Below are 25531 nucleotides of genomic sequence, written 5' to 3' on the forward strand. Positions count from 1 at the left end.
CCCTCTGTGCTGCACGACAATTCGACAGTATATTCGCCGCTCGAGAGACGGAACCAGGGGGACAAGTTGTAGACCTCCAAAACTATTTTACGGTGATGCGTTAGCGACAGTAGGGTAGATGAGAACTGGGATCACTCAAACCAGGAGAACGCGAAATTAAACCGCATTTTATGTCATGTTTGGAAGTTTTGACAGATCTCGTAAAACAGAGTATATTCTTTGAATGTTATTGTAAGCACAATTCTGGGGTTGACATACAGTAGGAGTGGGAGTTTCTGTAATCGCATGTTCCCCTTTTCCAATGGACACTCATTTGGAGACCCCTGGTACACCAAGTAGACCTATGGAATCACTTCTGTAATGTGGATTGCAAATTTATTTGAAAAAAATAAAGGTCTACTTCAGAACGATGTGAGAAGATACGCGTCCTGGATTTTCATGTTTCTGGATATCTTAAAAATTATTGGCAACAGCTGAAAGTCGCTATGCTCAAGGGATTTCTGCTCAGGTGTCTTGCCTGCTCCGACCGTGGGACCAAAATGGATTTGACGCCACTGCAACCCCCCGTCCCCCATTAACAGAAGTTCTAACAGTTCTTACATTTTGTTATTAACCTACGGTTTTAAATTTGACAAATGCTTTGGAAGAAATCGCAAGACGACCCGCATGGATTTTAAATCGACATTTGCATTTGGAATTTCAATCATGAACTTTGTTGACAGTTTGATAACCTTGTTTCTCCTGACGCTTCTGTATTTGTCAGCTGTCAAGGTAAATGATGTATCATAACAGACCCAGGGTCTCTAAATGGACGTCAAGAAATGTGTTTATATTTGTGAAATATGGTCAAGTGTAGGTCGTCCTTGTCGCTCCCCTTGTTAGGTCATTGCTCATGTTTTAACAACCTCACAATGTTTCGTGGCATCGGATACATCTAAATAGCAAATCTGACACTGTTCCAACTTCATGTATTTACTGTGTGGTGTGGTGTGTTTTGTCGTTCAGAGGTGGAATAGGCTTATCTAATGTTTTTGAACGAATGTTATAAACTTTAGTCTAGACTGGTGATTGCGGGCCTGCTCAGAACCACCTTGGCGATATTATTACTCTTTTAAAGGCGCAGCGGCATTTTGAATTTGCAGAGATATGGCAGTAGGTTCGCTGCCTGCACATTCGATCCTACAGTTTCATTTTAATAGGCACTATCGGAATACCACTACCCAACTACATCTTAAATGGACATTTCTGAAAAATGGTGCATTGGCTTCATATTTTATTAAGGCTTTAACATTACTTTAACTAATTAAAAGGTAGACATTGATGTAGGTCTATACTGGTTTGCAAATCATTAATCAAAATGTTGAAGCCTCCACATGACCCTTGGGCAAACGTTTTTATGATAATACCCCCAACCAATATAGCTCTTTAGGAGACTTTTCAGGTTGGGGTGAAAATGGTCCAGCCAAGTCACCCATGATTACAAGTCAGTATTCAACGTCTGTCCATGTCAGAGGAAGTCAGGATATTATGTGGAAACTGGCCACTAGGGCAAACAGTGAGTGTTGTTACCTTTTTCTTTTTACCGTTATTTAACTAGGCAAGTCAGTTAATAAGAACAAATCCAAATTTTCAATGAATGCCTTCAAGTAGGTTTCAGTGTTGTGGATGGGCATAAGCATCTACCTCTGATTACAAATATTGCAAGTTTGAATCCAGCGATTTAATATTTTTTTAAGCCTATCCCAAACCTTAACCATTCGAAGTTGATGCCTAACCTTAAACATTTGGAATTAGTGCTGAAACATAACCTTAAACACTTTGAAATTTGACGTTTGGAACAACTTTGACATTTGACGTTTAAAACATGGATTAACGTGTAATTCTGACGTGAGACTGTGAGAACTGGTAGCAGCGGTCACAGGTTGAGGTAGATATTATGCGCTTGCATTGTTCCGACTAAACTCAGTAGTCCTCAGTGAAAGCCACTTGGTAATGAATCTCCAGGCCTCATGCAATCCTGGGCAGAAATTGCACAAGTGTGTGTGTGTGTGTGTGTGTATGATGATGATGATGTGTGTGCGTGCCTGTGTACGTACGTGCTTGCATATGAGTGGATCGATGCCAACCACTGTGGGAGGACTGCTGACAATCAATCCCCACTGTGGAGAAATGTCGCAAACTGTGGGCTGGATACGGGTCATTGTAGCAACAATTAACAAGTGTGGTCTGTTGAGTTTGCGTAGCCTACACTCGCATAGAGAATTAAATGGTAACATTTGCAAACAGGCTTACAACTTCTTCAATCTTCACAGTGAATGACAATGTAGGCCTTGGCTTTGAAACAAAACAAACAAACTGGTTGATCTTTGACAGCGCCAATGTCAAATTGTGTCTGCACCACATAGCCTCTTTGGTTACACTTAAGTGAATGTGAACTGCACTGGAATATGACATTCAAAAATGTAAGGCTACAATCTAACCTTCAATTTGTGTGCCCCTTTTCCTTTCTCCCGTGCAGAGTGCCCACATACCGAAAGAAGGATGGAGGATTTCGCATGACGGCGGTAGGTGTAAGGCACCGTGGGAAAAGGGCTTTCATTGGGCTCCCTCGAAGGCAAACTGCCAAGGAAACAGGGTTTGTGTGGTTCACATTGAGAGCACAGGGAGACCCACACCTTCTAGTGGACTGAAGTGTAACTACACTAGGTCCTCAGGTTGGCTGAATAGGCTCCAACATTGAAGCCATTGTAACACTTTTCAAATAGAATGTTGTCAATTTTCACTTAAAATATCCATGAATTCCATTTGAAATATTGTGTGAGGTTTTTATAGAATGGAATTGAGTCTCTGGCCCTCATGGGTTCTTTACACAAGCATAAGTTGCACAAAATATTTGGAAAGGAGCTGCTTTCGATCAGAAGCTGAATGTTATGTGATATTGTTTCATACTATGTTTGGTTTGGCTGGTATAGGACACTGCAGGGGGGTGTGCAATGATTTCCCATTTCTCCTTTACTCTCCAAGAGGAATCAGAGTTTTTGTCTGTCTGTGGTGTCTCAATGTCTTTCCCAACATGTGCAGCCCCAGGCTACAATGTTTTTAGTGCTTCAGTGCAGAAGGTACCAAACTTTGTGGGGCTGAGAGAGGGATTGAAAGAGGGAGTCAGTACAGAAGCATACCAGAGCCACAGTGAGAGAGGAAATGAGAGAGACACCTTGATGGGTGAGATAATATAATAATAAAATATATAATGTACATATGGCATGTACTGTAGTAGATGCTTTTATCTATAGCGACTTACAGTAATGCGTGCATACATTTTCGTATATAGGTGATCCCAGTGGGAGATGCTGGTTGTTGAAGGGAAGTTAATGTAGTAGATGTATATTTTGTAATGTGCATGTGTGATCTTGCCACAACAGCCCTGTGTTTGTTGATCATTTACAGTATGTGTGTATAGGTTCTTGGTATACTAAATGTATGTGCATGTCTCTCCTCAGTGATATCCTTCATGGAGGTGTACAATAAGAGCCTATGTCAGCCCAGGGAGCTGCTGGTAGAGATCGCACAGGAGTACCCAGAGGAGGTAGAACATATCTTTATCCCATCCTGTGTGGTGCTGACGCGCTGCGCAGGCTGCTGCAACGATGAGATGCTAGAGTGCACGCCAACCTCCACGCATAACATGACCATGGAGGTGAGAGACAGAGCGTTTTATATTTTAACCCTTACATCTCCTTCACACTTCTTCTACAACCCTACTTCTACATATACCGGTTACATCACCAAGGAGGTGAGATACTGACCTCTGACCCCTTACCTCTTACATTTAGACTGGACACCTCCCCAAAATGGCATTTATAACATAATGGAGATGTAACCCAATACTTATTTCTCTTTGTGTTATTTCCTCTATCCCCCCATGTCCCCTCACAACACAGTAACATCACTATGGAGGTGAGAGCCCTTTAAACTTTAACCCCATATATTAACCCACTGTTCTCCGGCCACCGACGACGTGGATATGGATTAAGGCATTGAGACACCATATCCATAGCCTCTAACCTCCCCCTATCCTCATGTTATGGACATGATCCTAAATCAGCACTCCTACTCTGAGACACTTTGTGGATACAGGCCCTGATCAGTGCTCACTGTGATTGTAGATTGCACCCGGAAGTAGGAACGGACACTTAGTTATCTAACAGAGACAATCAATATCGTAGAAGACGTCCATATGCCCTGAATATGCCCTGGGCATATGGATCCCCCTACCTCCTACATTGAGACACCACATCCATAGCCTCTAACCTCCCCCTATCCTCACATACTATAACATCCCTTTCAGGAATCTCTCCAGCCTCTTTCTGACAATCCATATACCCTTATGCTACATGCGTGTCTCAAGTTATGTGTGTCTATGTATGTAGATGTATGTAAGGAATAATCAACGAGGGGCTACGCGTTCTATGGACAATAATGAACAACGTGGAAGCTTCCACGAAGTTGCATTATTTTCCAGAGAAGACATAGAGCCCAAGTTGATTATCCCTTTTATACCATGGCTATAATTTGACACATTGCCGCTAGAAATGTGTTCGACATCAACTGAAGTAGCTAGCTACAGTAGTTGCCATGGTAATCAAACACACACACTTGCTAGTTTAGCTAACCAAACCATCAGTCCTAACTTGCCATTATGAAAATCAAATTAAACAGTGCCAATAATGTTTTCAATTTGACTTTTGCTTTCAAATGCAGCTCAAACGTAGAACATGTTAGCCAGAAATGGGACCAAGTCACCATTTTGCAAGTTTCAAGTCTTAATCTTTGAGTTTTGAGTCAAGTCCCAAGTAATAATGGGCAAGTCTCAAGTAAAGTCCCAAGTTCCACAGCTCAGCTCAGGTCGAGTCAAGTCACAAGTCCCTAATTTTGGGTTTCGAGTCCTCAATGGTTGTGTTTTATGCCATTGCAATGCATCTGTGATTTTTGGACTGACATGTTTTACAAACTGCATCCCTTTTCCCCCCACTACCACAGCGTCTTTGAAACCGAATGCAATAATGGCTTAATGCACAGGTGGCACTAGGTCCCAGTGTAGTGGGGCAAATGGTTTTCCCTGGGGCCCAGAGTTTTCCTAATCTGGTAACCAAACCAGGTATAAATAAGTGATTAATTAGTAGTTGTAAAAAGGTATTTATTTATATGGGACTAGATTTACATTTTAGTCATTTAGCAGACACTCTTATCCAGAGCAATTAGGGTTAAGTGCTTTGCTCAAGGGCACCAACAGATATTTCACCTAGTTGGCCCGGGGATTTGAACCATCGACCTTTCGGTTACTGTCCCAATGCCCTTATCCACTAGGCTACCTGCCACCTAGGTATACAGATATTTTCTAAACGGGTCAAATGGTTTTAAAGACATTTTGGAAAATTCCTGGGAGGATGGAAACCCTGTTAGACTGCAGCAACCTTGTACTTGTTAATATGAATTATATTTTAAAACTATACTTTCCTTTACACAGACACAACCATTGCAATTGGACAATAGAACTCACAGGGTTGAGCTTGCTTTATGCAGGTTTGCATTGTATAGGCCTATGCAACTGCAATTAAAAGTAACTCACACAGTCTATTTATGTAATCAGTATTGTGTTGTTTGATTCATTTAATTTAATACTTTTGGATTGAAAAGTTCATGGTAGCCCAGCCAGCCAGCCCAAGTTTGAATATAGCCTAAACCAAATTTGATCAAGTTCACATTTTCTCCTAACACAAATATATTGGCTATAAATAGGCTACAGAACCCTGGCTAAAGGGGACATGGAGCATTGTCTGTAGCCTATGCAGCTGCTGGCTGTAGTTGCCTATGTAGTAGCCGAGTTGATCAAACTGAGAAATTGTCTCGTTTTCTTCCCATACAGTTTAGGTGTAGGCTGCTGCAACATTTCTGTGAAGTTTTGATGAAAAAATGTGTCATAACCCTTGTTTTGTCACTGTAAAGTGTGCCAGTATAGTCAGTCTTCTGATTCAGAGGTAAACAAAACACAGACCCTGCTCAACTCCCACCTCAAAAAACAAGGACATTAAAGGAATAAAAACAGAACAAGTGTGGGTGTTTGGGCAGCACATAATTTGGGAAAGGCAGGGCTCAGTTTTTCCCACCCTTATGCAGTGGTGAGGACCTCCTCTGCAGTATGTCGGTAGTAATGTGTAATCACGTTTGCTAAATAAATACTGTGGGGCGGCGTGCGCTTTGCTAAAGGATGTGCTTTGTACCTGGCCTGCGCAACCTGTGATTTCCGTGAATCTGATTGTTCAAGACACAGAACAGAATGCACAGAACCTGCAGCACTCCGATATGAAGGACAGATAGGCTTACATAGTGTGCGAGATGACTTATCGAGTCATACAGCGAAGTCCAAGTTAAGTCACAAGTCATAGATGCTCAAGTCAAAGTCAAGAGTTTTTTTGTTTTTTTTGACAAGTAAAATCTTAAGTCGCAAAATTTAAGTCACATGACTCAAGTCCCCATCTCTGACTACAGCCATTGAATTCCACCGTGCAAATATACCAAATATATTGGCAACTACCTACAGTAGTTGCCGTGGTACAGACTTTCTAGTTTAATTAACCAAACCATCAGTCCTAGCTCGCCATTATGAAAATCAAATTCAACAATGCCAATTCATGTTTTCAATTTGAATTTTTCTTTCAAAAGTAGCTCAAACATAGAACATGTATGAATGAACTATAGCCATTGAATTCTACCGCGCAAATATACTGTGCATTATAGGGAAATAATGCATGCTCTAGAATGCCCTTCAAGCCAATCAGAAACAGGTATTCAACAATGCAATAGTATAATTAAGTGATAATGCCCGAGAAGCCGATTTCGTCTCGGGCCGGCAAACCGTGCCAATATATCCTCGAAACACTGTCTTCGAGGGCATTATCACTTTTATACAACGGGTTACCAACATATTAAAATAATGATTGACACATTTTAATTAAAAACGTTTTGATTAATTTATTCATACTATTTCATCCTTCCACAAGATATAGTCCGACACAAATCTAGGGTTGCTAGAGATGCAACCCAGTCGTTCAGTCTTTTTGTTCTGCATCTATGGACGCAACGCAGTCATTCGATCTAAATGTTCCATACTGGCTAGCAACGGTCTTATCCCTTTCTTGCTAGCCAACTACACCTAACTTACAGTTACGTCAAAAAGTGCAGACAGAATAACAGAAGCGTAGCTGCGTGTGCATTTGTTTAAGCTGTTTTCTATTGACATTTATTTGGCTATATCCATAACAATGAGCTAATGAGACTCGATTTCACCTGGCATAGAAAATGTGCTCACTCGTCAGGACACTGTTGTTCATAGGAGCTAGCAAACAACATAGCTACAGTAACACAATCACTTCAAACTGAAGCTGGAAAGACTGCAAATTATCTGCGTTTCGTTTTTAACTTTTTTCATTTGACATTTTTTTGTATAGATCCCTAAATATTATTATAGCTGATTCCTGATTTCGACATTGCTAAGAAATGTTGCCCGCCTGTCTCTTGTCCCGACTCGTTCATTACTATGGGACAGCGGGAGATCCAATTTGAATATTGAAACAATGTTGCAATTGTCGGAGAGACAGATTGAAGTTTTTTTTTAATCTCCCCTGTTGAAAACGAAGTGTTAGTCTAAAAGAAATGTGAGATAATGCCTAGATGCTTTTATAGAGGAGATCAAGTTTATAAGTTGCCTGGCTGGGCTGATGAGACAGTGGAACAGGGTAAATAGGCATTTTAACGTCATAGATTTAGCCGGTGACAACTTGTGGAATAGACACCGGCTGGAATACGGTTTTAACCAATCAGCATTCAGGATTAGACTCACCCGTTGTATAAAAATGTGTAAACAGTATATGTGTGTGTGTATAGTATATTTTAGTATATGGTGGGAAAGGAGAGAGTCTGTGAGTATGTTTGACTGTTCTATATTAGACTCTGTCTTCTCTTGTTTTTGTTTCCACAGATAAAAAGAATAAAACCCCAAAGGCAAGAAAATAATATCTTTATGAGTTTTACAGAACACAGTGCGTGTGAATGCAGGTAAGATGTGTTTAAGTATTATTTTGTACACTTGCTGCATGTACACACACACACACACACCTACCTACTATCTACTCCAGTGTTCTTCTCAGTTCAGGGCATATGGAGGTCTTCTACAAGGAATTCAGGGGAATTTACTGTAAACAGCGATATTGATTGTCTCTGTTAGATAACGAAGTGTCCGTTCCTACTTCCGGGTGCCATCTACAATCACACTGAGCACTGATCAGGGCCTGTATCCACAAAGTGTCTCAGAGTAGGAGTGCTGATTTATGATCAGATCCCTCCTGTCCATATTATCATATTCATTATGATCTTAAGGCAAAACTGATCCTACTATAGATCAGCACTCCTACTCTGAGATACTTTGCAGGTCACAGAACAGTGATATGGTATGAACCATGTATCAGCTTTTCCTTTAATGCCATAGCTATTCATTTATTTAACATTTTATAAAGATTTCTAGCCTACATTCAGTGTGTATAATTTTCCACCTTTTCATAACCACCATATAAACTGCTCAAACCATTAATTCATTGTTTGTTAACCATTAATAAACACTTTTGTAAATCACTTTTCACGACTCTAACTAGTTTATAAGTAGACTGCAATGTTTTACATGGTTTTCTACGAACCAATTGCGAGTACTGTGAAATGAAATGTGACGTTTCACAATTCTTGGCCTCCTGTACACACTGGATTAGCTGTGAGCCAGAGGATTCGTTGCTCCATAATCAGCTATAGTGAAATGAGCAACAAAATAGAATTGAGAATCGGCTATTGTTATCAGTGTGTGTGTGTGTGTGTGTGTGTGTGTGTGTGTGTGTGAAAACAAATCAAGGAGATAAGCCAGGGAGAAAGCCATCTTTGTCATGACTACTTGGGGATCAGGGATGGAAAACACTAGAGTAGTAGAGTGCTACAGGGCCACCCAAGCTGAATCCTGCCTATCTATCTGTCTACTGTTGATGATCTGAATCTGTTTACAAAGAAACAAACGGTGGGCTAGATGTTGTATTTATTACGGATCCCCATTAGCTGTTGCCAAGGCAGCAGCAACAGTATTCTTCCTGGGTCCAAACACATTAAGGCACTTGCATTACATATAAAACAAATAGAAAAAACAGTACATCATATGACATTATTACACCACCACATATCTACAAAACAAAATGTATAATACCATCATACAACAATATTACAATGTACGTGTGTGTAGAGTGCATGTGCTAGCGCTTGTATGCGTATGCGTGTGTCTGTACTTTTGTGTGTCTCTTCAGTCGCTGTGTTCCATAAGGTGTATTTTTACCTGTTTTAATTTTAATCTGACTCTCCTGCTTGTGTCAGTTACCTGATGTGGAATAGAGTCCCATATAGTCATGGCTCTGTAGTTCTGTGCGCTTCCCATAGTCTGGTCTGGACTTGGGGATTGTGAAGAGACCTCTGGTGGCATGTCTTGTGGGGTATACATGGGTGTCCGAGCTGTGTGCTAGTAGTTTAAAGAGACAGCACGGTACCTTCACCTTGTCAATGCTTCTTACCAAAACAAGTAGTGATGAAGTCAATCTCTTTTCCACTTTGAGCCGTGAGAGATTGACATGCATGTCATTAATGTTAGCTCCCCGTGTATTAAGGGTCAGCCGTGCTGTCCTGTTCTGAGCCAATTCTAACTCCCTCTTTGTGGCACCTGACCACACAACGGAGCAGTAGTCCAGGTGTGACATCTAGGGCCTGTAGGACCTGCCTTGTTCATAGTGCTGTTAAGAAGGCAGAGCAGAACTTTATTATGGACAGTCTTCTTCCCATATTTGCTACTGTTGTATCAATATGTTTTGACCATGACAGTTTTCAATCCAGGGTTACTCCGAGCAGTTTCAACTTGCTCAATTTCCACATTATTCATTACAAGATTTAGTTGAGATTTAGGGTTTAGTAAATGATTTGTCCCAAATACAATGCTTTTAGTTTTTGAAATATTTAGGACTAACTTATTCCTTGCCACCCATTCTGAAACTAACTGAAGCTCTTTGTTAAGTGTTGCAGTCATTGTAGTAGCTGATGTGTATAGTGTTGAGTCATCCGCGTACATAGACACACTGGCTTTACTTGTTGTTAAAGATTTTAAAGAGTTAAGGGGCCTAGACAGCTGCCCTAGGGATTTACGGATTATGTTGGAGAGGCTTCCATCAGAGAACACCCTCTATGTTCTGTTCAAATCAAATTTTATTTGTCACATGCGCCGAATACAACAGGACCTTACAGTGAAATGCTTACTTACAAGCCCTTAACCAACAATGCCATTTAAGAAAAATACAATTAAGGAGCAACCAATAAAATAACTGTAGCGAGATTATATACAGGGGCTACCGGTACAGAGTCAATGTGCAGGCGCACAGGTTAGTCGAGGTGATTGAGATAATATGTAAATGTAGGTAGAGGTAAAGTGACTATGCATGGATAATAAACAGAGTAGCAGCAGCGTAAACATGGGGGATGGGGGGGGTAATGCAAATAATTCGGGTAGCCATTTGATTAGCTGTTCAGGAGGCTCATGGCTTGGGGTTAGAAGCTGTTAAAAGAAACCTTTTTGACCTAGTCTTGGCGATCCGGTACCACCTGCTGTGCGGTAGCAGAGAGAACAGTCTATGACTATTGTGGCTGGAGTCTTTGGCAATTTTTAGGGCCTTCCTCTGACACCGCCTGGCATAAAGGTCCTGGATGGCAGGAAGCTTTGCTCCAGTGATGTACTGGGCTGTACACACTACCCTCTGTAGTGCCTTGCGGTCAGAGGGCGAGCAGTTTCCCTACCAAGCAGTGATGCAACCAGTCAGGATGCTCTCGATGGTGCAGCTGTAGAACGTCTTGAGTATCTGAGCACCCATGCCAAGTGTTTTCAGTCTCCTGAGGGGTATAGGCGTGCCCTCTTCACGACTGTCTTGGTGTGTTCGGACCTTGATCATTTTTGGTGATTTGAACACCAAGGAACTTTAAGCTCTCAACCTGCTCCACTACAGCCCCGTCGATGAGAATGGGGGCATGCTCGGTCCTCCTTTACCTGTAGTCCACAATCATCTAATTTGTCTTGATCATGTTGAGGGAGAGGTTGTTGTCCTGGTACCACACTGCCAGGTCTCTGACCTCCTTCCTATAGGCTGTCCCATCGTTGTCGGTGATCAGGCCTACCACTGTTGTGTCGTTGGCAAACTTAATGATGGTGTTGGAGTCATACTTGGCCATGCAGTCATGGGTGAGCGGAGTACTGGAGGGGACTGAGTACGCACCCCTGAGGGTTCCCCGTGTTGAGGATCAGCGTGGTAGATGTGTTGTTACCTACTCTTACCACCGGGAGGCGGCCCGTCAGGAAGTCCAGGATCCAGTTGCAGAAGGAGGTGTTTAGTCCCAGGGTTCCTTAGCTTTTTGATAAGCTTTGAGGGCACTATGGTGTTGAAAGCTGAGCTGTGGGTAATGAATAGCATTCTCATGTATGTGTTCCTTATGTCCTGGTGGGAAAGGGCAGTGTGAAGTGCAGTAGGGATTGCATCATCTGTGGATCTGTTGGGACGGTATGCAAATTGGAGTGGGTCTATGGTTTCTGGGATGTTGGTGTTGATGTGAGCCATGACCAGCCTTTCAAAGCACTTCATGGCTACAGACGTGACTGCTACGGTTCCATAGTCATTTATGCACGTTACTTTGGGGCTCTTGGGCACATGGACTATGGTGGTCTGCTTGAAACATGTTGGTATTACAGACTCGGTCAGGGACAGTTTGAAAATGTCAGTGAAGACACTTGTCCATTGGTCAGCTCATGCTCGGAGTGCACGTCCTGGTAATCCGTCTTGCCCTGCGGCCTTGTGAATGTTGACCTGTTTAAATCGGCTACGGAGAGCGTGATCGTCTGGAACAGCTGATACTCTCACGCATGCTTCAGTGTTGCTTGCCTCGAAGTGAGCATAGAACTTTTTTAGCTCGTCTGGTAGGCGTGTGGGCAGCTCGCGGCTGTGTTTCCCTTTGTAGTCCGTAATAGTTTGCAAGCCCCGCCACATCCGACGGGTGTCAGAGACGGTGTAAAACGATTTAATCTTAGTCCTGTATTAACGCTTTGCCTTTTTGATAGTTTGTCAGAGGGAATAGCAGGATTTCTTTCCCACTCCTTGAAAGTGGCAGCTCTAGCCGTTAGCTCAGTGCGGATGTTGCCTGTAATTCATGTCTTCTGGTTGGGGTATGTACGTACGGTCACTGTGGGGACGACATCATCGATGCACTTATTGATGAAGGCAGTGACTGATGTACTCTTCAATGCCATCCGATGAATCCCCGAACATATTCCAGTCTGTCCTAGCTAAACAGTCCTGTAGCTTAGCATCTGCGTCATCTGACTACTTCCTTATTGATCGAGTCACTGGTACTTACAAGTTCTCTTGTAAGCAGGAATCAGGAGGATAGTTTATGGTCAGGTTTGCCAAATGGAGGTCGAGGGCAGAGCTTTGTACTCGTCTGTGTGTGGAGTAATGCTTGTCTTGTGTTTTTTTCCCCTTTGGTTGCACATGTCACATGCTGGTAGAAATTAGGTCAAACGGATTTAAGTTTCCCTGCAGTCAAGTCCCCAGCCTCTAGGAATGCCACCTCTGGATGAGCATTTTCTTGTTTGCGTATGGCTTTTTTCCCCCTGATATCCAGAAGCTCTTGTCGGTCATAAGAGACGGTGGCAGAAACATTGTGTACAAAATAAGTTACAAATAACGTGAAAAAACACACACAATAGCACAATGGTTAGGAGCCCGTAAAATGGCACCATCTGTATAGACATGTACATCTTTATCCACACTAGAGGTCGACCGATTATGATTTTTCAACACCGATACCGATTATTGGAGGACCAAAAAGCCAATACCGATTAATCGGCCGATTTAAAATAAAAATAAAATAAAAAACTGTTTTATTTGTAATAATGACAATTACAACAATACTGAATTAACACTTATTTTAACTTAATATAAAACATCAATAAAATCAATTTAGCCTCAAATATAAATAATGAAACATGTTCAATTTGGTTTAAATAATGAAAAAACAAAGTGTTGGAGAAGAAAGTAATATGTGCCTTGTAAAAATGTGTGCCATGTAAAATATGTGCCATGTAAAAAAGCTAACGTTTAAGTTCCTTGCTCAGAACATGAGAACATATGAAAGTTGGTGGTTCCTTTTAAAATGTGACTTCAATATTCCAAGGTAAGAGGTTTTAGGTTGTAGTTAATATAGTATTTATAGGACTATTTCTCTCTATACCATTTGTATTTAATATACCTTTGACTATTGGATGTTCTTATAGGCACTATAGTATTGCCAGTGTAACAGTATAGCTTCCGTCCCCCTCCTTGCCCCTACCTGGGCTCGAACCAGGAACACATCGACAACAGCCACACTCGAAGCATCGTTACCCATCTCTCCACAAAAGCCGCAGCCCTTGCAGCGCAAGGGGAATAACTACTCCAAATCTAAAAGCGAGTGACGTTTGAAACAGTATTAGCGCACATGCAGCTAACTAGCTAGCCATTTCACATTGGTTACACCAGCCATTAGGCCGATAGGCTTGAAGTCATAAACAGCGCTGTGCTTGCGAAGAGCTGCTGGCAAAACGCACGAAAGTGCTGTTTGAATGAATGATTACGGGCCTGCTGCTGCTCAGTCAGACTGCTCTATCAAATCAGACTTAAGTATAACATAATAACACACAGAAATACGAGCCTTTGGTCATTAATATGATCGAATCCAGAAACTATCATTTTGAAAACAAAAAGTTTATTTCAGTGAAATACGGAACCGTTCGGTATTTTATCTAATGGGTGGCACCCCTAAGTCTAAATATTCTTGTTACATTGCACAACCTTCAATGTATGTCATAATTACATAAAATTCTGGCAAATTAGTTCGCAATGAGCCAGGCAGCCCAAACTTGCATATACCCTGCGTGCAATGAACGCAAGAGAAATGGCACAATTTCAACCGGTTAACATTGCCTGCTAAACTGGATCAGTAGTTATAACTAATGATTATGATTGATTGTTTTTATAAGATAAGTTTAATGCTAGCTAGCAATTTACCTTGGCTTCTACTACATCCGCGTAACAGGCAGGCTACTCGTGGAGTGCAATGGTTAGAGCGTTGGACTAGTTAACTATGCAGTTGCAAGATTGGAACCCTGAGCTGACAAGGTGAAAATCCCTGAACAAGGCAGTTAACCAACAGTTCCTAGGCAGTCATTGAAAATAAGAATGTGTTCTTAACTGACTTGCCAAGTTAAATAAAAGGTATAAAAATATATATATATATATTTTTAAATAAAAATAATAATTGGAAATCGGCGCCCAAAAATACCGATTTCCGATTGTTATGAAAACTTGAAATCGGCCCTAATTAATCGGCCATTCCGATTAATCGGTCGACCTCTAATCCACACTATAGCATGGGGTGTAATGCCATAACACATACATTTTTCTAGCAGCAGACATTGATCGATAATGTCAAAAGCCGCACTGAAGTCTAACAAAACAGCCCCCACTATCTTTTTATCATCAATTTCTCTCAGCCAATCATCAGTCATTTGTGTAAGTGCTGTGCTTGTTGAATGTCCTTCCCTATAAGCGTGCTGAAAGTCTGTTGTCAATTTGTTTACTTTAAAATAGCATTGTATCTGGTCAAAGACCATTTTTCCCCAAAAGTTTACTAAGGGTTGCTAACAGGATGATTGGTCGGCTATTTAAGCCAGTAAAGGGGGCTTTACTATTCTTTGGTAGTGGAATGACTTTTGCTTCCCTCCAGGCCTGAGGGCACACACTCTATCAAGTAGGCTTAAATTGAAGATATGTCAAATAGGAGTGGCAATATCGTCTGCTATTATCCTCAGTAACCCTCCATCCAGGTTGTAAATGTTGATAGACAATAATACTTCTTCCACACTCACTTTACGTAATTCAAAAGCACAATGCTTGTCCATAATTTGGTCAGATATACTAGGATGTGTAGTGTCAGTGTTTGTTGCTGGCATGTCATGCCTAACTTTGCTAATCTTGCCAATGGAAAAATCATTAAAGTAATTGGCATTATCAGTGGGTTTTGTGATGAACAAGCCATCTGTTTCAATGAATGATGGAGCCAAGTTTGCCTTTTTGCCCAAAATGTAATTTAAGGTGCTCCAATTTTTTTTTACTGTCATTCTTCATAGCATTTATTTTTGTTTCATAGTATAGTTTTCTTTTTATTTAGATTACTCAATTTGCAGTATGTTTGCCAATCAGTTGTAATGGCATATTTATATGGCATACCTTTTGCCTCATCCTTCTCAACCATACCATTTTTCAATTCCTCATCAATGCAATGGGATTTAACAGTTCTTTCAGTCATTTCCTTAACAGGCGCATGCTTATTAGTAAGGTAAGGGCTGTAAGGTAACATATTTGTTTCTATCTTTCAGGCCAAAGAAAGAAGTGAAAGAACAGAGACAAAAGTGAGTACAGACTCTTGCGCTATGTTGATTTGAGAAGCGATGTCTATCCCTTTGTCATTGTCTTTCTCCTTTTATGTTTCACTGTTCTCTCTCTCCTGTGCTCACACATTTGTAGCATTTCTCTCTTAAAACGTGTGTTGTTACACACAGCATATCAAATGATCACTCACACTACCATGTGGCACCGATCCAATGAGCTTCCTGGAACTCACAAAGAATCACATCCATTTTATTCATTCTAATTTCATGGCCCTTTGAGCTCTCAGGTGAGCCACACGGAAAACCCCAAAATGCTTCACCCAGGTGAACAAGTGACACCTGATGAGGTCAATGTCCTCTGCTCCTGTCATCTAATGTCGTTTTATATACACCTGCTGCTCCTTACATTCCTCTGTTTACATTCCTTCTCTCTGTACCTGCCTTTAAGTATGTCTCAGGGTTCATTCCTTTACTTTATGTTTTACAGGATCCTGTGATGTGTATATAACTGTGTGTTTTTAGAAACCCCCTTTAACCATTTTTTTTGTGTGTGTTAATGAGTCTAGCTTTAATGGATTTCTTGTTTTCGTTCAACTTATTTTTCCACCTCTACATGGGATTGTCTAGTTGTCCTATTGCCTAAACCTAGAGGATTACAAGGGTCTTTGGTTGTATTTAGGTTTTATATGTCATGTGTCCAGCGGTATAGATAAGGGTTTGTTTCTGAGACCCTATCTGACTGACCTTGTTTTAACCATTTATGAGTCTGAAGGCTGATGGCTTTAGTGCTCCCTGACCACCATGTTTCTACACTGAGATGTCCCAGGGGACATTCAACTCTTGTTTTTGATGCTACCGTGCTTTACTGTTTGCTCAACTTTTACATCTGACCATGCTGTGGTGACGGCAGGGCTGGATTAAGAAATCGTAGGCCCTGGGGCTTAAATATTTTCTAGGGCACCCCTCCCGTTTTCATATGTGTACACCCTTTTGCAAGTGCACACTTTTTTTATGAGCCTAATGAAGAAGTAATTTAACTGTGAAACTTTTTAAATAAAAATATATCTGCCTCTTGGCGGTTGCAGTAAGAAAAATATATATATACACATTTTAAATGTAGCTCTGCTTCAAGGGCCCCCTATGGCCTTGGGCCCCCGGGCTTCAACCCATGTAAGCCCCTGCATTAATCAGGCCCTGGGTGAGGGGCCTCCTGGGTAGTTAGTAGAGGTTGACCGATTATGATTTTTCAACAACAATATTGAATGAACACTTTTATTATAACTTAATATAATACATAAATAAAAATCTATTTAGTCTCAAATAAATAATGAAACATGTTCAATTTGGTTTAAGTAATGCAAAAACACAGTGTTGGAGAAGAAAGTAAAAGTGCAATATGTGCCATGTAAAAAAGATAAATTGTAAGTTCCTTGCTCAGAATATGAGAACATATGAAAGCAAGGGGTTCCTTTTAACATGAGTCTTCAATAGTTAAGAAGTTTTAGGTTGTAGTCATTATAGGAATTATAGGACTATTTCTCTCTATACCATTTGTATTTCATATACCTTTGACTATTGGATGTTCTTATAGGCACTATAGTATTGCCAGCCTAATCTCGGGAGTTGATAGGCTTAAAGTCATGAACAGCGCTGTGCTTCAAGCATTGCGAAGAGCTGCTGGCAAACGCAGGAAAGTGCTGTTTGAATGAATGCTTATGAGCCTGCTGCCTCCTACCACCGCTCAGTCAGAGTTTATTCTTTCAGTGAAATACAGAACCGTTCCGTATTTCATCGAACTGGTGGCATCCAGAAGTCTAAATATTGCTGTTACATTGCACAACCTTCAATGTTGTGTCATAATTATTTAAAATTCTGGAAAATTATTTACGGTCTTTGATAGGAAGAAATGGTCTTCACACAGTTCGCAACGAGCCAGGCGGCCCAAACTGCTGCATATACCCTGACCCTGATTGCACAGAACGCAAGAGAAGTGACACAATTTCCCTAGTTAATATTGCCTGCTAACATAACTTTCTTTTAACTAAACATGCAGGTTTAAAAAAATATACTTGTGTATTGATTTTTCGAAAGGCATTGATGTTTATAGTTGGGTACATTGGTGCAACGACAGTGCTTTTTTTCGCGAATGCGCTTGTTAAATCATCACCCATTTGGTGAAGTAGGCTGTGATTCGATGATAAGTGAACAGGCACCGCATTGATAATATGCAACGCAGGACAAGCTAGTTAAACTAGTAATATCATCAAGCATGTGTAGTTAACTAGTGATTATGTGAAGATTGTTTTTTGTAAGATAAGTTTAATGCTAGCTTGCAACTTACCTTGGCTCCTTGCTGACAGGTGGTCAGCCTGCCACGCAGTCTCCTCGTGGATTGCATTGTAATCCGCCATAATCAGCGTCCAAAAATGCTGATTACCGATTGTTATGAAAATTGAAATCATCCCTAAATAATCGGCCATGCCGATTTAATTGGTCGACCTCTAGTAGTTAGTCACAGTGGTGTTAATGATGGTACAAAAGAACTCTGAAGATCAATGGGCTTGATCAGTCATCCTATGGAAGCTAACTCTAGTCTAGGTTCACCCAATCATTGTACGAAAATGTTCCTTTGTCACATTTTGTTATATACCCTGCATCTGTTAAATCTGCTGGAAGTGAATAGATTACCTGGAACTCATTGTACTGTTATATCAAACAATTTAAACAGGCAGATTGCTCAAGATTGACTTTGAAATTGGACGTATGTCAGTTTCCTGAGGGTGTCGGGAAATGCCTTCAAAACCGGACACTAGGGGAAACAGTGGGCGCTATTACCATCAATTAGGCTTGGGTTTTGATAGGGTGTTGTGGACGGGGGTGGTGGATAGCTGTCATCCTATGACTCCGGATCAGAAGGTTGCATGTTTATTCCCAGTGGTGGACCCTCATTTGTTATTTTAAGCCCATCCAAAACATTAACACTTAAAAATGTGACTGTGATGTTGATTGTGGCCTGTGGAATGTTGTCCCATTCCTCTTCAATGGCTATGCAAAGTTGTTGTTTTTGGTGGAAACTGGAACATGTTGTCATACACGTTGATCCAGAGCATCCCAAACATGCTCAATGGGTGACATGTCTGGTGAGTATGCAGGCCATGGAAGAACAGGGACATTTTCAGCTTCCAGATGATGGCACGACAATGGGCCTCAGGATCTCAATACGATATCTCTGTGCATTCAAATTTCCATTGATAAAATGCAATTGTGTTCGTTGTCCGTAGTTTATGCCTGTCCATACCATAACCCCACCGCCACCATGGGGCACTCTGTTGATAGTATTGACATCTGCTAACCGCTTGCCCACACGACACCATACATGCTGTCTGCCATCTGCCCGGTACAGTTGAAACCGGGATTTATCTGTGAAGAGCACACTTCTTCAGCGTGCCAGTGGCCATCGAAGGTGAGCATTTTCCCGCGTCAGTTGCGACGCCAAACTGCAGTCAGGGTAAGACCCTGTTGAGGACGATGAGCTTGCAGATGACATTCCCTGAGACGGTTTCTGACAGTTTCTCAGAAATTCTTCGGTTGTACAAACCCACAGTTTCATCTGCTGTCCGGATTGCTGGTCTCATATGATCCCTCAGGTGAAGAAGCAGGATATGGAGGTCCTGGGCTAGCGTGGTTACACGTGGTCTGCGGTTGTGATGCCGGTTGGACAGACGTTCAAATTCTCCAAAACTACGTTGGAGGCGGCTCATGGTAGAGAAATGAACATTCAATTCTCTGGCAACAGCTCTGGTGGACATTCCTACAGTCAGCATGCCAATTGCTGGCTCCCATCAATTTGAGACATCTGTGGCATTGTGTTGTGACGAAACTGTACATTTTAGTGGTCTTTTATTGTCCCCAGCACCAGGTGCACCTGTGTAATGACCATGCTGCTCAATCAGCTTCTTTATATGTCATGCCTGTCAGGTAGATGGATTATCTTGGTAAAGTAGAAATGCTCACTAGCAGGGATGTAAATTAATTTGTGCACAAATTTTGGGAGAAATAAGATTTTTTTGTGCATATTAAACATTTCTGGGATCTTTTATTTCAGCTCATGAAACATGGGACCAACGCTTTACATGTTGCGTTTATATTTTTGTTCAGTATAGTTTACACGTTGTCAACAATCTAAGCCAACCCTGTCCATTTTGCCCCATAGTTGCACAAGTGCCGGTTTTGTTGCTAAACAACCAACCCATCTATAGTCCAGTATCCATTTGGGAATGTTAAGTGTAGCTGAGGGAGTGTTTGGCAAAAAAAACAGCTTACACAGCTAAACTTAAATATTAAACTTGTGAAACCCTTTCTTTTTTGGTCTAAGAATGTCTAGAAGCCAGTGTTCTTTCGATAATTTATTTAGCTACAACAGTGACAAAGTTTGAACTTCTAGATTCATGGGCCTTTCTGGCTCGGACAAGGCTTACTTGTCCAATTCTTATTTACTAGATTTATTGAGACCATTTGATTCTATTTCAGTGCATTTTCTCACTCCTATAGCCTCTGTGTGAATGAACGATCAATTGATCGATTGATTTGATTTACTGACTAACTGAACTCGGAACTCTCTATTCGGTTGATATGTGTCTCTTTTCCTCCTCCTCTCAGATGTATCAGCGTTGTTGTGCTTCTTTCTCTTTTTTCCAGAAAACCCCGGAAAGGCAAGGGCAAAGGTCAAAAGAGAAAGCGAAAGAAAAACCATGACCAAAAGAATCGTGAAGCGTATGTCAGCTCGGCCTTCTCCTCTCCCAACCTGCACTTGAGTGTGGCACTTCTGATTATTAAGCTTATTTGGGAGGAGTTAATTTGCCCCTTTTTAATTAATTAATTTGCTCGCTCACTATTCACAGCCCCACCCCTCCACCCAATACCACCACCACCACCCAATCCCACCACATGCATCAATTGGCATGAGGCTTTTCTGAACCCCCACCCCACCGGAGTAGGTAGAAGTCGTCCCTGAATAATAAATAACATCTGATCCTATATCTATGGTTAGGGGTGACTTCAACCTCAAATCACTACAACTCACGCGATTCACCCATAACCCTGCCTCCATACCTCACTGCCACCCTCACCCCACCCCCCTGGTGATAAGGAACCCTAGGGGAGATGGAGGGAAAGTATGGAGGGATAGGGTAAAGATAACAGAACTGAACCAACCAGCATGGCTTTTTGCTGACGATCTCAACTAATCCGGTATCTGTTGTGGGGATCATCCAAGGCCTACATCAGTGTTGAGTCTGTCTCGCTTTGCTGTGTCTCACACTCGCCCTTTCCCCCTTTCTTCTTCTGTTTCTTTTCATCCCTCCAAACAGGTTTTTGCTGTTCCGTCTGCCATATCTGGGCTTTGTTTGCAATGTGAGCATATGAGAGATGACAATCACATTGTTGTTTCTTTCTGGGTTATGTAAACCAACAAGTTGTTTAGCCCTTCTATTTGTGCGTTCACTTTGTCTCCATGGGTCTCAACAAAAAAAATGTTTAGTTTTCAATAGAAAGAGTTGCTCATGTTTCTGCAATGGGTTTAATGTCAAATAATAGAGTTGTTCTGTTCACGTTGCTTTGCCTTTAGTTCTCAATGGAATGTCTGTCTGTGAAAATGGTTTGGTCCACTATCAACCCCTCTGTGTGGAAACAGAATGGTACAGTCTCTCTAGTGTTCTTTGTCATTTAAACCAGATCTATTATCTTATCTACTGGTTCTCTATCTAATCTGTGTCTACAGGTGTAGGATCTTAACTTGAGCCAGTTTGCTACAGCAGGAAAATAATCCTGCAGGAACAGGAAATGTGGATTATAATTAATGGGTTCATAATTTTTTTTGTTACGGCAAATCAAGTCTGAAATTTTCACTCGCACTGCAAGTTTGCACTTCCTGCTGTGCAGGAAAATTCTCAGCAACAAATGAGTGGTCATATTAAGATCATACATCTGTATGGGAAAAACAACACTTTTAATATTTTAATTCAATAAAATCGAGTCCCATATCTTTACGCACAAAGACGACCTCTGAGTTTTATTTGACTATGTAAAAAGAGAGTTTTGGGATGTGTTGAATTTGACAGTGTTTTGTGTTGTAAGCCTCACGTAACTGCCAAAGCTTGCTGGTGCATGTCTAACCGAAACAATGCATACTGTACGTGGGCAAGCCAATCATCAAGAATCACTCCCCCCTACCACCCTATGAGACAGTAGGAGGAGGTCACCCTGCCAGCATAGGATGAGTTGGGGAGAGGGCAATGGTTTTGGGGGTAATTTTGCTGCTTGCAAAGTGTCTGTTTTTGTACAACCCTCCAGTCACATGCTACAATTCCTTCTTTATATACCCACACATACAGAACATTCACACATAGGCAGTGACACTGGGAGTATGAAGTTGCAGCATGTGTGGGTTGTCAGAAAAACACTTTCAAGGTTGTTTCCATATTAACACCATTCTAATAAACATCCTTCCTATGTCTTTCTCCTCCTCCACTCTCCTCTTCATCATCCTTCACTTTTTCCTCTCCTCTCTCTGTCTGTCTGTCTGTCTAAAGTCAGTGCGAGCCATGTTGTGATGGCTGTTCAGAGAGGAGGAAGCAGGGGTTCATCCAGGACCCTCTGACCTGCCAGTGTTCCTGCAGAAACTCCAATGCCCACTGCCGGGCGCGTTACCTGGAGCTCAACGAGAGGACCTGCAGGTATGTTTGTGTGTGGGTGTCAGGAGGAGTTTTGTTTTATCACTCTTGACCTCATAGCTCGGTATGGTAACCAAGATGGTGTTTGGTGACATTTCCTGACCACATAAGAGCCTACCATTAGCCAGGAACCTGACCAAGACATTGGCACTCAGTTCCCAGAGCACGAGATCAAGTGTGTGTTTCATACAACCATACAGCCCTACATCTCTGTTTTTAATGCCTGTCTTACTTCTCTTTGTCTCCCAGATGTGACAAGCCAAGAAGATGAGCGGCCAAACTTCAGATGAAATGACATGATGGAATATTCACAAGATGTTTCACAGCTCAGCACTTTGAACTTTAAACTCTAAGCTCATTTTCTCTGTGGAAAGCATTCCTCTGGACTGACTGAGAAACAGCGGAGAGAGAAAGAGAAAGAAAATGAACAGACAGAAAAATCAGCCCAATGTAGATCTGTATATACTAAAAGTACAGATTTTTTATTGCTGCTAAAAGAAAACTAACTAAAACCCATCATTATAAAAAAGCAAACAGCTGTGTGGTTTTGTATTTCACTGGCGTGTGACCGGACTGCAGTTTTGTTGTAATTTCATTTATGCAAATTCTTCACTGGATATATATGAGTGGTTATGTGTCGAATCAGAAACAACAACCTAGCTATGTGGTACATAAATCAGCAGAAAAGAGGAGGAAGAGAAGAAGGGAGAATATTCTTGGAGGGATGGAAAGTACTGACCCATAGACTCCCGTTGCAGGAACCCAATTGCAATGGCAGGACAGCCAATGGGAAAATGGGGATCTGTCCCTTTGACAATTTATTTTACCTGAAAGCACGTTCTAAAACTGATGTGTAGAACTTGTGGAATGCTAGAACTGTGTCTTTTGCTGCCCTTTCTAGCAGTGGAACTGGGTTTGGAGTGCCATTAATACTTCTAAAGGGATACTGATGATTGATTTTGATATACATGGAAACCTCTAGAAACAACTGATACTGTAGCTTGATTCCATTGAGAAACTGTGCCTCAAACTGTGCTGATCACTTCAGAGTGAGAAATCCTGAATCTGCTTCTTAAATTATTTATTTGTTTTCGGAGGGGAGGGGGATGGTACGCTGTCTGCGGTTGAACTCAATACAGAATGCAATAGTATCGATGGCAAGCTGTCTGTATATATACTATACATACTTAATATCCCTTATGTCATAGTCCGCTATAGATAATTTATAATGTTAGAGTATTTTCAGTATTCAGTCCTCTACCCGTATTTAATTTGATCTATTTATATATACAGTGTTATGTTCTTTTGGGTTTCCCCCCTCCCCGCTATGTGATGTCATTATCGTCTCCTCTCTGCCTAGCTACAAGGAGACACTGCTCTTGGCTTTTATAAGAAAAGAAAATCTTTATGTAAACATTCCTCAAATGGATCATTTGTATGGACGGCCTTTTTAAGGTGGGGGTGCTGCGTGTGATTTTCACCCTGCTCGTGTGTGCGCGTGCGTGCGTGTGTGTGCGTGCGTGTGTGTGTGTGTGTGTGTGTGTGTGTGTGTTTTTAGAGGCAGAGTAGGCTTATGCTTGTCTTGAGCTCCACCACGCAAATAACAATAAACCCTTGCTAAAAGAAAGCTCGGCCTACCAAGTCAATGCTTCCATTTTGTGTTTATATTACAGCTAGCAACCTACAGTACATTCGGAAAGTATTCAGACCCCTTGACCTTTAGAAATTGTTTGTTACGTTACGGCCTTATTCTAAAATGAATTAAGTCGTTTTTTTCCCCCCTTATCAATCTACAGACACAATCCCATAAAGACAAAGCAAAAAACAGGTTTCTAGAAATGTTTGCAAATGTATATATAAAAAAATAACTGAAATCACATTTTACGTAAGTATTCAGACCCTTTACTCAGTACTTTGTTAAATCACCTTTGGCAGTGATTACAGCCTTGAGTCTTATTGGGTACGATGCTACGAGCTTGGCACACCTGTATTTGGGCAGTTTCTCCCATTCTTCTCTGCAGATCCTCTCAAGCTCTGTCAGGTTGGATGGGGAGCGTCGCTGCACAGCTATTTTCAGGTCTCTCCAGAGATGTTCGATCGGGTTCAAGTCCAGGCTCTGGCTGGGCCACTCAAGTACATTAATTGACTTGTTCTGAAGCTGCTCCTGTGTTGTCTTTGCTGTGTGCTTAGGGTCGTTGTCCTCTTGGAAGGTGAACCATCTCCCCTGACTGAGGTCCTGAGCGTTCTGGCTCTGGTTTTCATCAAGTATCTCTCAGTAATTTGCTCTGTTCATCTTTCCCTCGATCCAGCTAGTCTCCCAGTCCCTGCCTCTGAAAAACATCCCCACAGCATGATGCTGCCACCCCCATGCTTCACCATAGGGATGGTGCCAGGTTTCCTCCAGGCGTGATGCTTGGCATTCAGGCCAAAGTGTTTAATCTAGGTTTCATCAGACCAGAGAATCTTGTTTCTCATGGTCTGAGAGTGTTTAAGTGCCTTTTGGCAAACTCCAAGCAGGCTGTCTAGTGCCTTTTACTGAGTGGCTTCAGTCTGGCCACTCTACCATAAAGGCCTGATTGGCGGAGTGATGCAGAGATGGTTGTCCTTCTGGAAGGTTCTCTCATCTCCACAGAGGAACTCTGGAGCCTTTACAGAGTGACCATCGGGTTCTTGGTCACCTCCCTGACCAAGGTCATTCTCCCCCAATTCCTCAGTTTCTCCGGTCGGCCAGCTCTAAGGACTTTAAGGACCTCATGGCTTGATTTTGCACTGACATGCATTGTCAACTGTGGGACCTTTATATAGACAGGTGTGTGCCTTTCCAAATCATGTCCAATCAATAACATTTACGACGGGGGGACTCCAATCAAGTTGTAGAAACATCTTAAGGATGATCAATGGAAACAAGATGCACCTGAACTCAATTTTGAGTCTCATAGCAAAAGGTCTGAATAGTTATGAAAATAAGCTATTTCTGTTTTTATTTTTAATACACGAGCAAAAAATGTGCAAAAACAGTTTTCACTTTGTCATTATGGGGTATTGTGTGTAGATTGAGGGGGAAATGTATTTAATCCATTTTAGAGTAAGGGTGTAACATAACAAAATGTGGAAAAAGTCAAGGGGTCTGAATACTTTACGAATGCACTGCCATCTCAAGAGTATATGATTTCATGAAAATAGTACATTTTAGTCATTT

At 41.5% G+C, this 25531-nt stretch overlaps 1 protein-coding gene across 5 annotated transcripts; it reads left to right on the forward strand.

The window, feature by feature from the left end:
* Positions 1 to 23959, forward strand: LOC115139331 (vascular endothelial growth factor A-A-like). 5 transcript variants are annotated; one of them, XM_029676574.2, is made up of 9 exons: positions 1 to 771; positions 2519 to 2564; positions 3082 to 3222; positions 3501 to 3697; positions 8039 to 8115; positions 15590 to 15622; positions 20300 to 20374; positions 22192 to 22335; positions 22582 to 23959. In XM_029676574.2, the coding sequence occupies exons 1-9, from the start codon at positions 667 to 669 to the stop codon at positions 22601 to 22603; spliced, it is 840 nt and encodes a 279-aa protein (XP_029532434.1). In that variant the 5' UTR covers positions 1 to 666; the 3' UTR covers positions 22604 to 23959. The 5 variants fall into 5 exon arrangements, with proteins under 5 accessions (XP_029532434.1, XP_064882399.1, XP_064882400.1 ...); XM_065026327.1 differs by lacking the exon at positions 20300 to 20374; XM_029676575.2 differs by lacking the exon at positions 3082 to 3222 and having other exon boundaries at positions 3 to 771.
* Positions 23960 to 25531: the final 1572 nt, after the last annotated feature.

The sequence above is a fragment of the Oncorhynchus nerka genome, linkage group LG13 (genome assembly GCF_034236695.1).
Source record: "Oncorhynchus nerka isolate Pitt River linkage group LG13, Oner_Uvic_2.0, whole genome shotgun sequence".
NCBI classification, from domain to species: Eukaryota; Metazoa; Chordata; class Actinopteri; order Salmoniformes; family Salmonidae; genus Oncorhynchus; species Oncorhynchus nerka.